Below are 13,280 nucleotides of genomic sequence, written 5' to 3' on the forward strand. Positions count from 1 at the left end.
GTGTGGGGAAGACATGGGTCAGTTGTATTTTTTGATGTCAGAAAAGGATTGTCATGGGAAAGACTTTGTCTTGATAATGTGTTTTATGTAATGGTTGCTTAGCAACTTTTGTTGACCAACTGTAGGAAAATGGTATTGGGTTTGTTGGATTGTGGATTTTAATGTGTTGTTTGGTTGTGTATTATTGATAGCTTTACTAAATAAAGTTTATAAAAAAAAAAAAAAAAAAATTTCCGTCAGTCTTTTTCCCCCTCAGTTTCTTTGCCTGCACCAGTCACAGAATAAAGCTGAAAATATTTACTGTAAAAACACATGGCTGAAGGAACAGGGCTTTCAGTGACAGCTCATACACTATATTTCCAAGGGTTGATGTCTGTGCATCAGGGCGACGGGTTTCGTTGCTGGGATGAAAAGCGTTCCCATCGGGATGAGGAGTGTCAGCCTTCAGCCGAGTTACGGTCCGCGCCGGGGACTTCCAGGTTAACAGGCAGCTGCGGGCGCTTCCTGCCACAGTCCTGTTGATACGCAGTGGAGCCTGGAAGACCCCTGTGACAGGTAGTCGTCCAAAGTGTCTCAAGTCTCCGAACAAAAGAGTTCACATCTGCTCTTAATCTCCTGAATCATCTTCGTGTCTCTTCCTCCTTCTATCTCCTCCATCAGTCATGTTGGCAAAGAGCAAAAATTCTCATAATCAGAACAGCTTTTGTTTACTCCATCAACCCACCCCCCAAATACAGACATTATTATTATTTGGCTCCATCACTGGAATGGCCTCAGAGCAGATCCAAATCACTACCCCCCTCCTGGATGTTCAGTGGGAGTTTCTGCAATATTAATGCATCTCATTTATTTATATCCTGCCGTAGTGCCTCCCTCATTAGTCAAAATTTTGTTGACATTCCTCTTTACATCCTGTGTCAGGAAGTCCAGACTCAGCTGGACAGACCTGCAGCTGGGATGTGTCTTATAAATAAATATGTAAGATTATGTTTCCATGTGCAATGCCAAAAAGTGTGCTTGATGAGGAGAACCACGTTTCAGCTCAATGGCCATGAGTCTGTGTGTGTGTGTGTGTGTGTGTGTGTGTGTGTGTGTTTTATGCCTGTATTTAGCCGTTGCTTATGTATTGAAAATAATCATCTGAAAATGTAATTTTGACATGATCCCTTAATCTTTCGGAAATAACCCGTCTGCAGCATGGTTTGATTTCACAGAAAAAGAAAGTAATTTTGAGACGACCTCTAAATCCTCCATTAAAGAACACGCGAACGCTCCAGGTTTATGGAAGTTTAATAATAAAAAACATATATACGGACTTTCACTTTTTAAAGTTTCGCATCTTATTTTGTGAGCGTGTACACGGACATGCGTAGGGTCGTGAAAGCCCCAATTTTTAACCAATTTAATTAATCTGGAACGATTGGCAGACCACCGCCGCCGTTTGCTCCGCTTTCTGCTTGCCGATAAAAGCTCAAAGTTAATAATTTATTCGTGGTATTTCCACTCTGCACCCTTTAAAAAAAATAATACTGCAACTTTAGACAGAGAGCGATCATTATTTTGCTCCCTGCCTTCAGTATTAATATTTAATCAAGCGGCTTGTGCAGATTCTCCATTCTCGTCCACGGTTGGTTGGGGCTTAAAATTTTTTAGTATATTCTTATACATTTTCCCACCCTTTTTGCCAGATCAGCCGTTCTGACAATATTTACACAGTCAGTTGTGTTGCACATTAACAGTTCGGAAGGTGCTCTAGGCTCACTCCAGCTGTGCCCCATAGACTGGGGAGACACGTATTGCACTCTGGGAGAATGATTGGCACCACGGCTTTGGGCGCGACCCTCAGGACCGGGGCCACCCTGCTGTGGAAGAGCGCCAAGGCCCAGGCTCGCAGCTATGGCCAGCGAGGGGATATTCGGGGGGTGTACCCCCCCATCGCCACACCATTCACCTGCACCGAGGACGTGGACTTTGAGAAGCTGGTTGAGAACGTGCAGAAGTATGGGAAAATGCCTCTGAGAGGTACTGCTGGAGAATCGCTCCCCGTGGCTTCCTTCACCTTCCGCCTTCCGAAATATCGATCGTATCGATTCTTGTTTTCTAATTCACAGTGTTTGTAATTGTATGAATGATGGATTTCTCTGAAGTCCTGGTCAAGCAGCTCCGCATGTCAGGTTCTGTCCTTGTGTTCTCTCTCAGCTTCACCTCTCAACCTTCTATACGTGCCCCTGTGTATAATGCTTTTGTTTACTTAAAAAATATATTTTTTTGAACTTTTACGTGAAAACTCAGCACGTGCCATGTGCTTTGGCAGGAGCTCTGTTGGAAGCTAATTTTATGGTGTGAAATGGTTCAGTCCATCATTTCCCCCCCTGGAGGGGGGGTGCTGTGGGGTGGCTGATTGATTATCATCCTGAGAAGATTACTGAGAGGAGTGTGTGTGTGTTTCTCCGCACAGGGCTCGTGGTTCAAGGCTCCAACGGTGAATTCCCGTATCTGACGGTCGAGGAGCGGGTGGAAGTGGTGCGCCGGGTGAGACAGGTTCTGCCCAAGGACAAGCTGGTTATGGCAGGGTCCGGCTGCGAGTGTAAGCGTGAGCGTCCCCCACCCCACACAGACACACACACACACTTATTTATACCTCTATATTCCACCTGATCCAGCATTAGATGAGCTTCATTCCGTCATTGTTGTGTAGAGACACGTTTCATTCAAAGGCTAAATACCCACAGTGCACCTCTGTACTGTGCCTAACATTATTTATAATAATACCTTATTATTAATTCATATTTCTGATACCTCTTAAAATCAGCTTACAGTGTGATGTTTCCACACTAAGCTGTTTACAGCGATTTACCCCTTTATAGAGCAGGGTTAGTTTTACTGTCTCCCTGTCCTGGGGTTTGAACTGAACACCTCCTGATCGCATGTGCTCTTCCGGAACCCGCGGATTGTCTCATATTTCCTCTGCCTTTTCCTTGACATGGTTCTGAACTGAAGGATTGCGACCTTAAGCAGGCAAGCTTGAAGGCTTTGCGGTTAGTTGAGCACACCTTGACCGCGTTGTCTCCGGTCACTCATTCCCCCAGTGCATCCTGGGAGCCCGGTGGAGCTGGGCCTCTCCGTTAATAGCAGGATCTGTGCTGCTTCCCTGCAGCCACCAGGGCTACGGTGCAGATGACTGAACAGATGGCTCGGGCCGGGGCCGACGCAGTCCTCGTGGTCACCCCCTGCTTCTACCGCGGGAGGATGGACAGTCGAGCGCTCGTTCACCATTACACCCAGGTGAGGGGCAGCAGAGCCTGCAGACTTTCTCTTAGCGGCGCGGTTCTCAGTGGACACGCCCCCTGCTGGCCCCGTGCGCCAGTTCTCTGATCGACACCCAAAGATTTGTTCTCACAAACCGCCGGTCCGTAACCGTTCGTACACGATGACCGTTTGTGGTGTCGCTGCCCCCGCCCCCCAGGTGGCTGACTCCAGTCCGGTACCCGTCGTTCTTTACAATGTGCCGGCCAACACAGGCTTGGACATCCCTGTGGACGCCGTGGTCACCCTCTCCCAACACCCCAACATCGTGGGCCTCAAAGAAAGCGGTGGAGACGTAGGAGTCTCTTGCGCAACCTCACATACTCATTACTACTACTATTATTATTATTATTATTATTATTGAAAGGGGCCCATCACAGCAGGGATGATGTTTGTTTGCCCCACCCCACCAGGTCACGAGAATCGCGCTGATTGTCCACAAGACGCGGTCGCAGGACTTCCAGGTTCTCGCCGGGTCGGCCGGGTTCCTCGTGGCTGCTTATGCCGTGGGTAAGAGCTGCCGGGCCGAACGGAGCCGCCGCTCCTCGAGATTGATGTCAGCGGCAAGGTGGCACAGCAGGTAGCGCTGGTGCCTCATGGGCGAATCGCCCCTAGGCTGGGAGGGTCCAGCTTGTTGGACCAAGCGACACGGTCAGTATCGGGAACTGAGGGCCACAGGTGTAAAAATCATAGTAAGTGACTTACAGTCTTAATTTTTTTAAATTTATTGTATTTTATTGAGGGGTGGTGTGTGTTCAAGTGTGTGTGTGTCTAGCTATAACCATCCTGACAGGTGTTCGGTGTAATTGAATATTATTTATGAGAGAATCTTTCCGGCGCCCCTGTAGTATATCGTTTCATGGTAAATGTTACCTACAAAGCTGCAACATCTCAAAGTGTAATACCATGTTTGCATGGCATATAAGGTGGCAGATCTTCAATTTTCTTAAAATTCTTCTAATATTTTTTATTAGATTTATTTATTTATTAAGCAATTTTATTTTTTGTGCCATTTTAGTGCCAAATTTTGGAGCCACTGTGCAATTTCCTGGGTTCCCCTCATTATAAAACTGGCTCTGCATATGGGGCTTTGTCCGGGTGCGAATATGTGACAGGGTGCGAAATGTCCACCCTTCCCATGTCCAGTGTTCAGCAGGGCGAAAAATGTAGGGTGTGTCTCCGTCTGCGTGTGGGGGAGGAGGGGATTCACATGGTTACACACCATCAGCTGTCTCATGCTCGGCCAGCCTGGTCATCAAGGATCCCCCCACCCCCCCAGTGAGTTCCCATGTGTCCCATGTTGCAGGCGCAGTGGGGGGGGTGTGTGCCCTGGCTAACGTCCTGGGACGGCAGGTGTGTCAGCTGGAGGAGCTCTGTCTGTCCGGCCGCTGGAGAGAAGCAAGGGAGCTGCAGTACCGGCTCATCGAACCCAACAACGCGGTGAGCTCGGCACGGATGGCCGATGGGCGTGTCCGGCCCTCGAGGGCTGCAGTCCTGATGGGTTTCATTACCTTTCAACGAGCGACCCGTCTACACGTGGAACCCCAGCTGAGATATGAGGCTGCTTACACTGATTCACTCGTTTATACGGCATGGTAATTTTACCATATCGATTCAAGGTAAATACCTTTAACAGGGGAACAGGGATTCAAGTCCAGGTTCTCTGAGCGAGAGTTGGTGGCTCTAACCACTACACCACCTGCTGGTCATTTAGATACCATAGAATGCATGACAAATTATTGCACGTAATGTGGGCCCCGGCCGAGGGCCTCGGTTAACGTCCCGCCTCCCACCGACAGCGAGGCGTCGGGGTGCATCACCGTCTCTCGTTCCCTAGGTGACCAGGAAGTTCGGGGTGGCCGCTCTGAAGCAAGCAATGGAGTGGTTCGGTTACCATGGCGGCGAGTGCCGGGCCCCCCTGCGCCCCCTGTCCGAGGCAGAGGCCCAGCAGCTGCGGGAGGACTTCTCCTCGAACGGCTGGCTCTGAGCTTTCAGAGTTTTACATCATTTAACATAATTTTCACAATTAGCAGCTCCAGATGCTGTTATGGAAACAAACAAAATATATTTGCAGACGACAGAATGACCCTTTTGTGTTGTTTGCTCATTTCCACTTTGTTGTTGCTCATCACCTCTCACCTCACACCGTGACCGTGTTCCGCTCAGTTCCGCCTTCCGCAGACCCCGCGCTGTGCAACGCCCCACGTCGGCCACAGGGGGGCACTGCGCCTCACAGAACCGGCGTGCAGTCGGCTGGCGAGGGCTGTCCCCTCCCCTGGGATCGATAAAGGAGATTTAAACCCTAACCATGTGACCGCGGGGCCCTTGTCATCGCTGCGGGCTTGGGGGAGGGTGGCCAGAGCCCTCGGGGGTCTGGGCTACTGTCGCAGATTAGCAAAATTCCCCCCCTTCCCGATCCCGGGTGGCAGTGCTACAGGAAACCTTCCTAACCTGCCCCCGCCACCCCCCAGGCCCAGCGGCACTCGGTCGAGGAGCACGAGGGCGACACCCTGAGCCGCTCTGCCCTCTGACCGCTCCTCTCCTTCTAATAAATCCTCGTCCAAAAATCGCCCCCCTTCCGCCTGCGCCCCGTCGAGGAAATGATGCATGGCAGCACGGCGGGTGTGTGTGTGTGATCTCATTTCAGAGTGTCTCCCCGTTCGCCACGCTTCCATCCCCAGAATAAACACAAACGCCTGAAGGCGAGGATCTCTCGGGCCTCCCCGGGCTTCAGGTACCTCATTTTTACCTCGTTCTGTCCTGCTGCCAGACGTTCCCTCCAGTTTTTGTCGGGCCCTTTCTCAGCGACACACAAGCACTCTCTGTTTATGGAACGTTGACATCATTATTATTATTATTATTATTATTATTATTATTAATGTAGCTGATTCCTTTCTCCAAAGTGACTTGCAAGTGAAGGTTTCTGAGTTTCCAATTTTTTAAATTTGATACCCATAGTAATTAATTAATAATATATAAGCCATAAGGACAAATGCCAAACTGTACTATGCACCGATGATATGATCTGACTATTAATATCAATAATTTACTTTTCTCATGTCATTTATAAATATTGTTCCTATATATAGAAATGATGTTTGAAATGTTTCCCCCGACTGTTTTAATATAAAGTGCAGAAGCAGACCGATATTACATGTACGCTTAAGAATAATAGGTGCTTTAAGATTGCAGTTAGTTTACAGAAACATTGCCTTGCTGAAACATTAAATGTGTCGTTTGTGTGGTGGGGGGTGAAAACCGAGACGACGCAATGTTTGTGAGCATCCTTTGTTGTGGTGCATTTTTTATTTTACTTTATTTTATTTTATTTTATTTTATTTAGCTAGCTTTTGTCCTGCAATGTGATTTATTGTCCCGAGCTTATATGAGTAACAGCTCTCGATATTGTCAGGCATAATCAATGTCACGAAGCATTTCGCATCAACGATTCAACGAAACTCGTGCAAAACGCGGAGCTCGTTGACGGGAAAATTCGTGTAAAAAAAAAAGCCCAAGTGCGATGACCGTAGAAAGGTTCGAGGCAAAACCCCCGTAAACCTTGAACGCGTTGGACCGAAGAACAAAAGGACACGTTCTTATTGACACTCCTGCCTGAGTGGCAGGGAACATTTTAATATTTCGCCATGGCAACCACCACATGATTAGGCAACAAGCAACTTGCTGCACTTGGGATTGAGAGGATACAAATTAAGGGAACTCCAAATGGTCGCCATGGCAACGCAGTATAAAAACAGGTTAAAGTCCAGCCTTAACACACCTTAAAGCTATTTTTGTGACAGAAGGCCGGGGGGTGGAGGGGGTTGTCGGCGGATTCCGACAAAACGAGAGCAGAGTCCACAGCGTGGCCTTGTGGGGCGTGTTCCCGCGTTCGGAGAGCCGTCTTGTTTGCTCGTCGCGCGGCGAAAAGTAGCCGCAAAGGGACGACGGAGAGTCCAGTTTGCGTTGGAACAGCGTCCCCTGTGCCCTGTGATGTCTCCAGTTCTGAGCGACACTGCTGCCTTTGGACACAAAGGTTGCTGGTTCGAATCCCACTTCCAGCTGTAGTACCCTTGAGCAAGGTACTTATGGTAAAAAAAAAAACGTACCCAGCTGTATGAATGGGTAAATAACTGTAAGTAACTTAATATTGTAAGTTGCTTCAGAGAGAAGTGTCAGCAAAATGAATAAATGTACATGAAAAGTCCTGGGTTATAATCCTCCCTACCGTATTTGTACCCCTGAGGAAGGTACTTACCCAGAACTGATATAGTAAAAGTTACCTGGCTGTATATATTTACATGTATCTGATGCTTTTTGCCAAAGCAATTTACAGTGTTAATCTACCCTACAATTATTTACCCACTTATACAGCAGGGTAATTTTGCTGGAGCAATTTAGGGTAAGTACCTTGCTCAAGGCTACTACAGCTCGAGGTGGGATTCGAACCTGCAACCTTCGGCTCCAAAGGCAGCTGCTATAAACAGGCAAATCGTTGTAATTAGATTATGATACAAACAGATTATATGTTGCCCTTGAGATGAGCTAAATAAAAAAATAAGTGAGGATAATAATAAGAGTGAAGATGGGCCCTGCAGTAATGGCTCCACAAAGGGCCTCATTTTTGTATCATACGAGCTCCCAAAGCTCACACACCCTCCCTTTCACAAGCACCCCGACTCAGGTAGGATTTCCAGGGGACTCTATGAATAAACACACTTTGGGGAGGATTTTGGGCCGCGCCTCCGCGTTCGGGTGCCGTGTTTACTGAAACGCGTCGGAACGGCTTCGCGCGTTTCCTCCCGACTCTCGCGGCTAATCCTTGCGCCACGCGCCGGCTAATTAATTACCATTCGCACGCGATTAAAAATTAATAAAGGGGTCGGGAATAAATGCGCCGGGAGTGAGACTGGATCCGGTGGCGCTGCGGCACGCAAAGCCATTTAACAGCTGACGGGATGAGGAAGCTGGGGGTGGGGTGTGGTGGGGGGGAGGGATACGCATCCCCACGGGAGGCCTCAGCAAAGCGTCGGCATCACCCCATGCAGAAACGCTCAGGAGATGAAATAAAACAGTGTTTCCATCCACCTTCATAAAGTACCCTGTCTAATGTGGCAGGGAAGAGGGTCCCGACTCCCGCCGGGGGTCGCGATCCTCACGCAAAGAACATGCGGCGGATTCAGGCGTCCTCAGCTGACCCCTGGACCCACCGCGCCGTCCATCCGCGCACGCGCTCCGCACGGGTACGTCCTTACTGCGATCTGAGTGCCGAGAATGCGCTAAAAGCGCGGTGAAACATGGTAGAAGGGAGGCACCTCTTTGGGTGACAGATGTGCGGAACGCCAAACGTTGGAAAGGCACTAAGTGTCGGCGAACGTTTGTCGACAGGGTGGCGAGAGCCGCTCGGCATGTGTTAAGAGTGTTCCGCTGGAGCGCGCAGAGCAGACGCCCCCAGCCGAGTGTGTTGGCACGGCACGATAGGCGCGGTGCGTGCCCCCCGTGGCCCCAGCCAGAAGAGTCTGCGTGGGCGGAGGAGTTGAACTAACACCCCGACGGCTCCCCGAGCGGCAGAGCCCCTTACCAAAGGGCACGGCGCGACGCAGCACTTGTTAATTTTTAACACGGTAACAATTGCTCCGGCTTCCCGGCAGGTAGAGCGCTCACCTGCCAGCTCCGGGGCCCTGGGTTCAAAAGTGGCCCTGGCCCCCAGCCTTACATTCGTACACTTACTCATTTAGCTGTTGCTTCTCCAGCAGCGTTTTACCTATTTATACAGCATGGTCATTTTTACCGTGTCCATTCAGGGTAACTACCTCAATCGAGGGTCCTGCAGCAGGAGGTGGGATTCGAACCCGGGTCCTCCGAGTGCAGGACAGCCAATGCTCCACCCACAGTTCAAGGACAGGCAGTTCTGGATGAACTCGTGACCCTCACTTGCAATTGATGTGTATTACTCTAGTATTACCATATATACATGTATATGTTGCTGCTCATCACCACTTATCCATTTGTACAGTTGGATCATTTTTACTGTCAGCTGAGAGTACCTTGAATTGCCTTGATCACGGGTACTACGGTGAGGCTAGGGATTCGAACCTGCTCCGCTTGATTGGAGACTGACGGCTCTAACCACTACGCCCCCTGCTGCCCCTTCTGAATTCCGCAGTGTGTTAGCGTTTGGGATTTTACCCCATGGCCTCTTTTGTATAAATGGCACAAATATGAAAATTAAGATGGGAAGAGTTGGTCATCCACCTCCACCCCCTCACCCACCCGATCCTTAGTCACAAGATGAGGAGTAGCGGGACCCCGATGCCCCCGGACACACCCTTGTCCCACTATGTGCAGATGCACACGGAGGGACTTGTTAATATTACAGGTCCCCTTCATTTGAATACGGGAGGTCGTGACGCTGAGTCCTCGGTCATAATTGGAGCCGCAGCAAAGCGCAGAAAGCACCGGAAGCCTCCGGAACCCCAGCCGCGCGCCGCCCTCCGTGCGCCGGGATTTAGGCTCTTCCTCCTGCCAGATAATGGTTTGCTAAATTAGGCTCCCCATCTGTCGGGGCTTACCCCCCGCCTAATCTCAGCTGTTTCCAGAGGAGGTTTCGCCAAGCCGGAGGGGCGGGAAGCGCACGAGGAATGCGGGGAATGTGCAGCGCCTGTTTTCGCGAGCCGCTGCAAAGGCCTCGAACCGCGGGCCAAGATGAGAACAATGGCTTCCAGATTTGTACAACAAGGCAAGGCGCCCAGCAACAGCGTCAACACCGTATATGTGGAAAGGCCCACTCTGGCCTCACATGCAGTGTAAACACTCGCGCGCACACACACACACAGAGTGCCGATACGAACGAATAAAATGACCAAAACGGGCCAATTAATTGAAAACATAATAATATATTATCTTGCCTATTTCCTTCAGAAAGCACCAGTGTCTAATTTGCATGAGGTTCGACAAGGACCCATCGTGTCGGCTGCTGTCACGGCGACCACTTTGCTAACAAAGGCTTTAGTGTATCTGCGCAGCTTCTGTGTCAATCAATAAGAGCTCTAATGCGTCTAATGTAGGTTTAGATGCTGGCAAAGGGCCCACAGGTCTGGTGATCCCCACGAACCTGCGACGTGCCGAGTCGTACAAGCCTGGACCGAATAATGGAACGACAGATTGACTGTCGAGTAGCTAACAGGGTCACGGTGAAGCCACATTTGTCACCGGGACTGCCCTTCGGCCCTTCACGGAATGCCATCCAACAAGTCCGGAACCTTCCGTGGTCAGATGGGGACCGTTGTTTAAGATCGAGAGCTTGCAGTCGAAAATTAACCCCATGCTGACTTCAGATGTGGCGACTGACAAGCTAAGGAAGTCCACAGGAAGAGCTTTGACTTCACCGGGTCTTCATGGTATCTAATTTGAATCCAGCACTGGTTCATGACTGTCTCGCGATGCACTCCCGTACCTCAGGCTGCTTGGCGGTTCCAAAAGGTCCAAACAGTCCACGAGGTCCAAAACTGAAAACCTGAGGGTTCTCAGCTCTAGCTCCAGTGCAGTGGAATGATCTCCCTTTCTCACTCAGAACTGTTGAATCCTTTTCAACATTCAAAAAGGGTCTCAAAACACGTCTCTTTCAGAGTCACTTCTCTCCTGATCTCTGATGCACTCCATAAATTGCTCTAAATTTGCTGTTTTCCAAAAGAAGAAAGTCTACGCCCTACCGGTTTTATATGCAGCTACCCATGTGATGCATGCTGGTTAAACAGCAACATCGTTCTCACTGAGTGTATTGTGAGAATTGTGTGTCTGTATGTGTATCTCTCCATCTGTTGATGAAATGCACTTGTGTTCACTCTGACTTATACGTCACTGTAACATCTGCAAACCGAATAAACATAACTGTAAAAGTAAAATTGTAAGATAACTGTTTTAAAATGGATTTATGTTCCTAGGTTACAATGAGACCATGCAGAGCGATGACAGAACCCAAGGACTCTAGCGAGATGACTCTCCGTACCATGGTCACAGTAGCTACGGTCACAAACGTCGTGGGCGCCCCGTCTCCAGACACATGTTACGATCACACGAAAGTTGTTGATGACTGGAACTCAAGTGCGGCATTTCAGGGAAGTTGGTAACCGTGCACCGGGAGCCAAAGTGGGTTGTGAGGAGACTGGGACGTGAGTCCGATAAGAAAAAAGACGTTTGTCGGGGGCTGAGGTCATGGTCATGGAGATGAGGTCATGGTCAAAGAACAAAGAGAAGTGCTAGGAAGAGAGTGTTGTTTCCACGACATTCCGCACGTTTTCTGGTTGGATCTCAAGACTGGTTTGATGGAACGCAGGTGTTCTGACTGCAGCCGGGTTGATCCGGAGTGACACCCCTTGTGGTCATTTGAGATACTGCCCCCTCCAGGTGCCATGATAACATAAATGATCAACCAACCAACCAATTTCAATAACCGCTTGTCCTGGGCAGGGTCTTGGCAAGCTGGAGCCCATCCCGGAGACATTGGGCACAAGGAGTAGGGGGCACATCCTGGACAGGACACCAGCCCATTGCAGGGACACAACTAGGTACCCAGGCACACAGCCCGGTAAAGGTACCGGAGCAATTGCAAGACAAGCACCTTGCTCAAGGCCATTACAGCCAGAGGAGGGGATCGAACCTGTAACCCACGGAGCAAAAGGCAGCCGCTCCAACCACAACGCCACCAGCCACCCCAAAAATTGTCAAGATATATAACAAAAAGCGAAAACAGACCAATTTGAGGACATTTCTCACTCCTATCACTTGGAGCTCTAGGTTTTGGGCCCATTATTTCAGGTTCCATGTTTGCTCCCATCAGTCTTGGGTTCCACCGGTTCCCCAACTGCAGCACTGCCCTAAATAGCAAGGGTGTGAGGCTCACGTCCTGCAGTGTCGTAGAGCCTGGCTGAAAGCCGTGTTGATTCAAGACCATAGTAATTTTTCTAAGCTGGTATTTTGTGGTTTCTAGCATCTCTCCTGTCAAGTATGTCTATTCCTGTGGGAGAACCTTGACGTGCACCAGCTTTCCTCTGTTCCAGAAGTTTCCCCTTGACTCATTTAATAATATGGCAGTTTTTGCAACTCCTGCTGGAAGTTTCTCTAAAAAAATGGTCTCACATCCAACTGCTGACTGTCACACTTACTGTATGGATTAATTATATTGATCATTAATATTTAATTACATGACTTTATATTATATGCAGCTTCCATTAGCTCAAGTGTGAGTCCTTTTACATGTAATGTTTTCACTTTTATGCACATTCAAATGCCTGGACCCAGAGAACCAGCAGCAAAAAATATAAATATTTCCCACATCCAAACTCATGTCACACTGCCTTTTCACACAATTTGGAATCAGTGTGTTTTGTTCCCTCCAGAAACTCACTTTTCAAAGGACCACGTGAAAACACATCACGAGACGGAGATGCACTAAGAGGTTTATCCTCCGAAATCTCCCCCATTCCAGAACCAGTAGAGCACACTATCACACCGTTAACTGCAGAACAAAATTTCATGAAAATATCTACATTAGTCATTTGGAAGCAACCAACCCACGACTGTTTCGAGAACACATGTCAGTGCCCATCTATTTGTTCAATTAAACAGACTTATTTTTAAAATTCATCTTCTTAATTTAAGCATATTCTTCTGCACTCGTGTGCATTTTAATTGATTTAATTTATATGTGACATAAATCACTGAAATATTATCATCCATATTATCATGCCTATTATCCTCATCCCCATTTAAATGCATTGTAAAAAAAAAAAATTAAATGTAATTAATTCCAGCTTAACCGTGATCTCTGGCACCAGACTGAAAATGATGATTGAAGTTCTGTAATGCAGAAGAGGCGGCAGAGTGCAAAAATGGAAAAATACGGCACGTAAACAGCGCTCTTGTCATTGTTGTGTCAGATGCTTGTCTCGTGTGCAACAAATCTTGGATCTTTAAAA

General features: G+C 48.6%; 1 protein-coding gene across 2 annotated transcripts; it reads left to right on the forward strand.

The window, feature by feature from the left end:
• Positions 1-1,223: 1,223 nt before the first annotated feature.
• hoga1 (4-hydroxy-2-oxoglutarate aldolase 1) lies at positions 1,224-5,392 on the forward strand. Of its 2 annotated transcripts, XM_018736477.1 has the most exons (8): positions 1,224-1,277; positions 1,781-2,022; positions 2,459-2,587; positions 3,158-3,285; positions 3,467-3,601; positions 3,720-3,816; positions 4,613-4,746; positions 5,144-5,392. In XM_018736477.1, the coding sequence occupies exons 2-8, from the start codon at positions 1,812-1,814 to the stop codon at positions 5,291-5,293; spliced, it is 984 nt and encodes a 327-aa protein (XP_018591993.1). In that variant the 5' UTR covers positions 1,224-1,277; positions 1,781-1,811; the 3' UTR covers positions 5,294-5,392. The 2 variants fall into 2 exon arrangements, with proteins under 2 accessions (XP_018591993.1, XP_018591992.1); XM_018736476.1 differs by having other exon boundaries at positions 1,248-2,022.
• The last annotated feature ends 7,888 nt before the right edge of the window (positions 5,393-13,280 follow it).

Source organism: Scleropages formosus, chromosome 3, assembly GCF_900964775.1.
Source record: "Scleropages formosus chromosome 3, fSclFor1.1, whole genome shotgun sequence".
Taxonomy (NCBI): domain Eukaryota; kingdom Metazoa; phylum Chordata; class Actinopteri; order Osteoglossiformes; family Osteoglossidae; genus Scleropages; species Scleropages formosus.

What these genes read in the sequence shown, in the direction of transcription:
- hoga1 (XM_018736477.1), top strand. Translation starts at nt 1,812, where the DNA reads ATGATTGGCACCACGGCTTTGGGCGCGACCCTCAGGACCGGGGCCACC. An exon ending in GGCAGGGTCCGGCTGCGAGT is followed by an intron (nt 2,588 to 3,157) that starts GTAAGCGTGAGC and finishes GCTTCCCTGCAG; the next exon opens with CCACCAGGGCTACGGTGCAG. An exon ending in TCAAAGAAAGCGGTGGAGAC is followed by an intron (nt 3,602 to 3,719) that starts GTAGGAGTCTCT and finishes CCACCCCACCAG; the next exon opens with GTCACGAGAATCGCGCTGAT.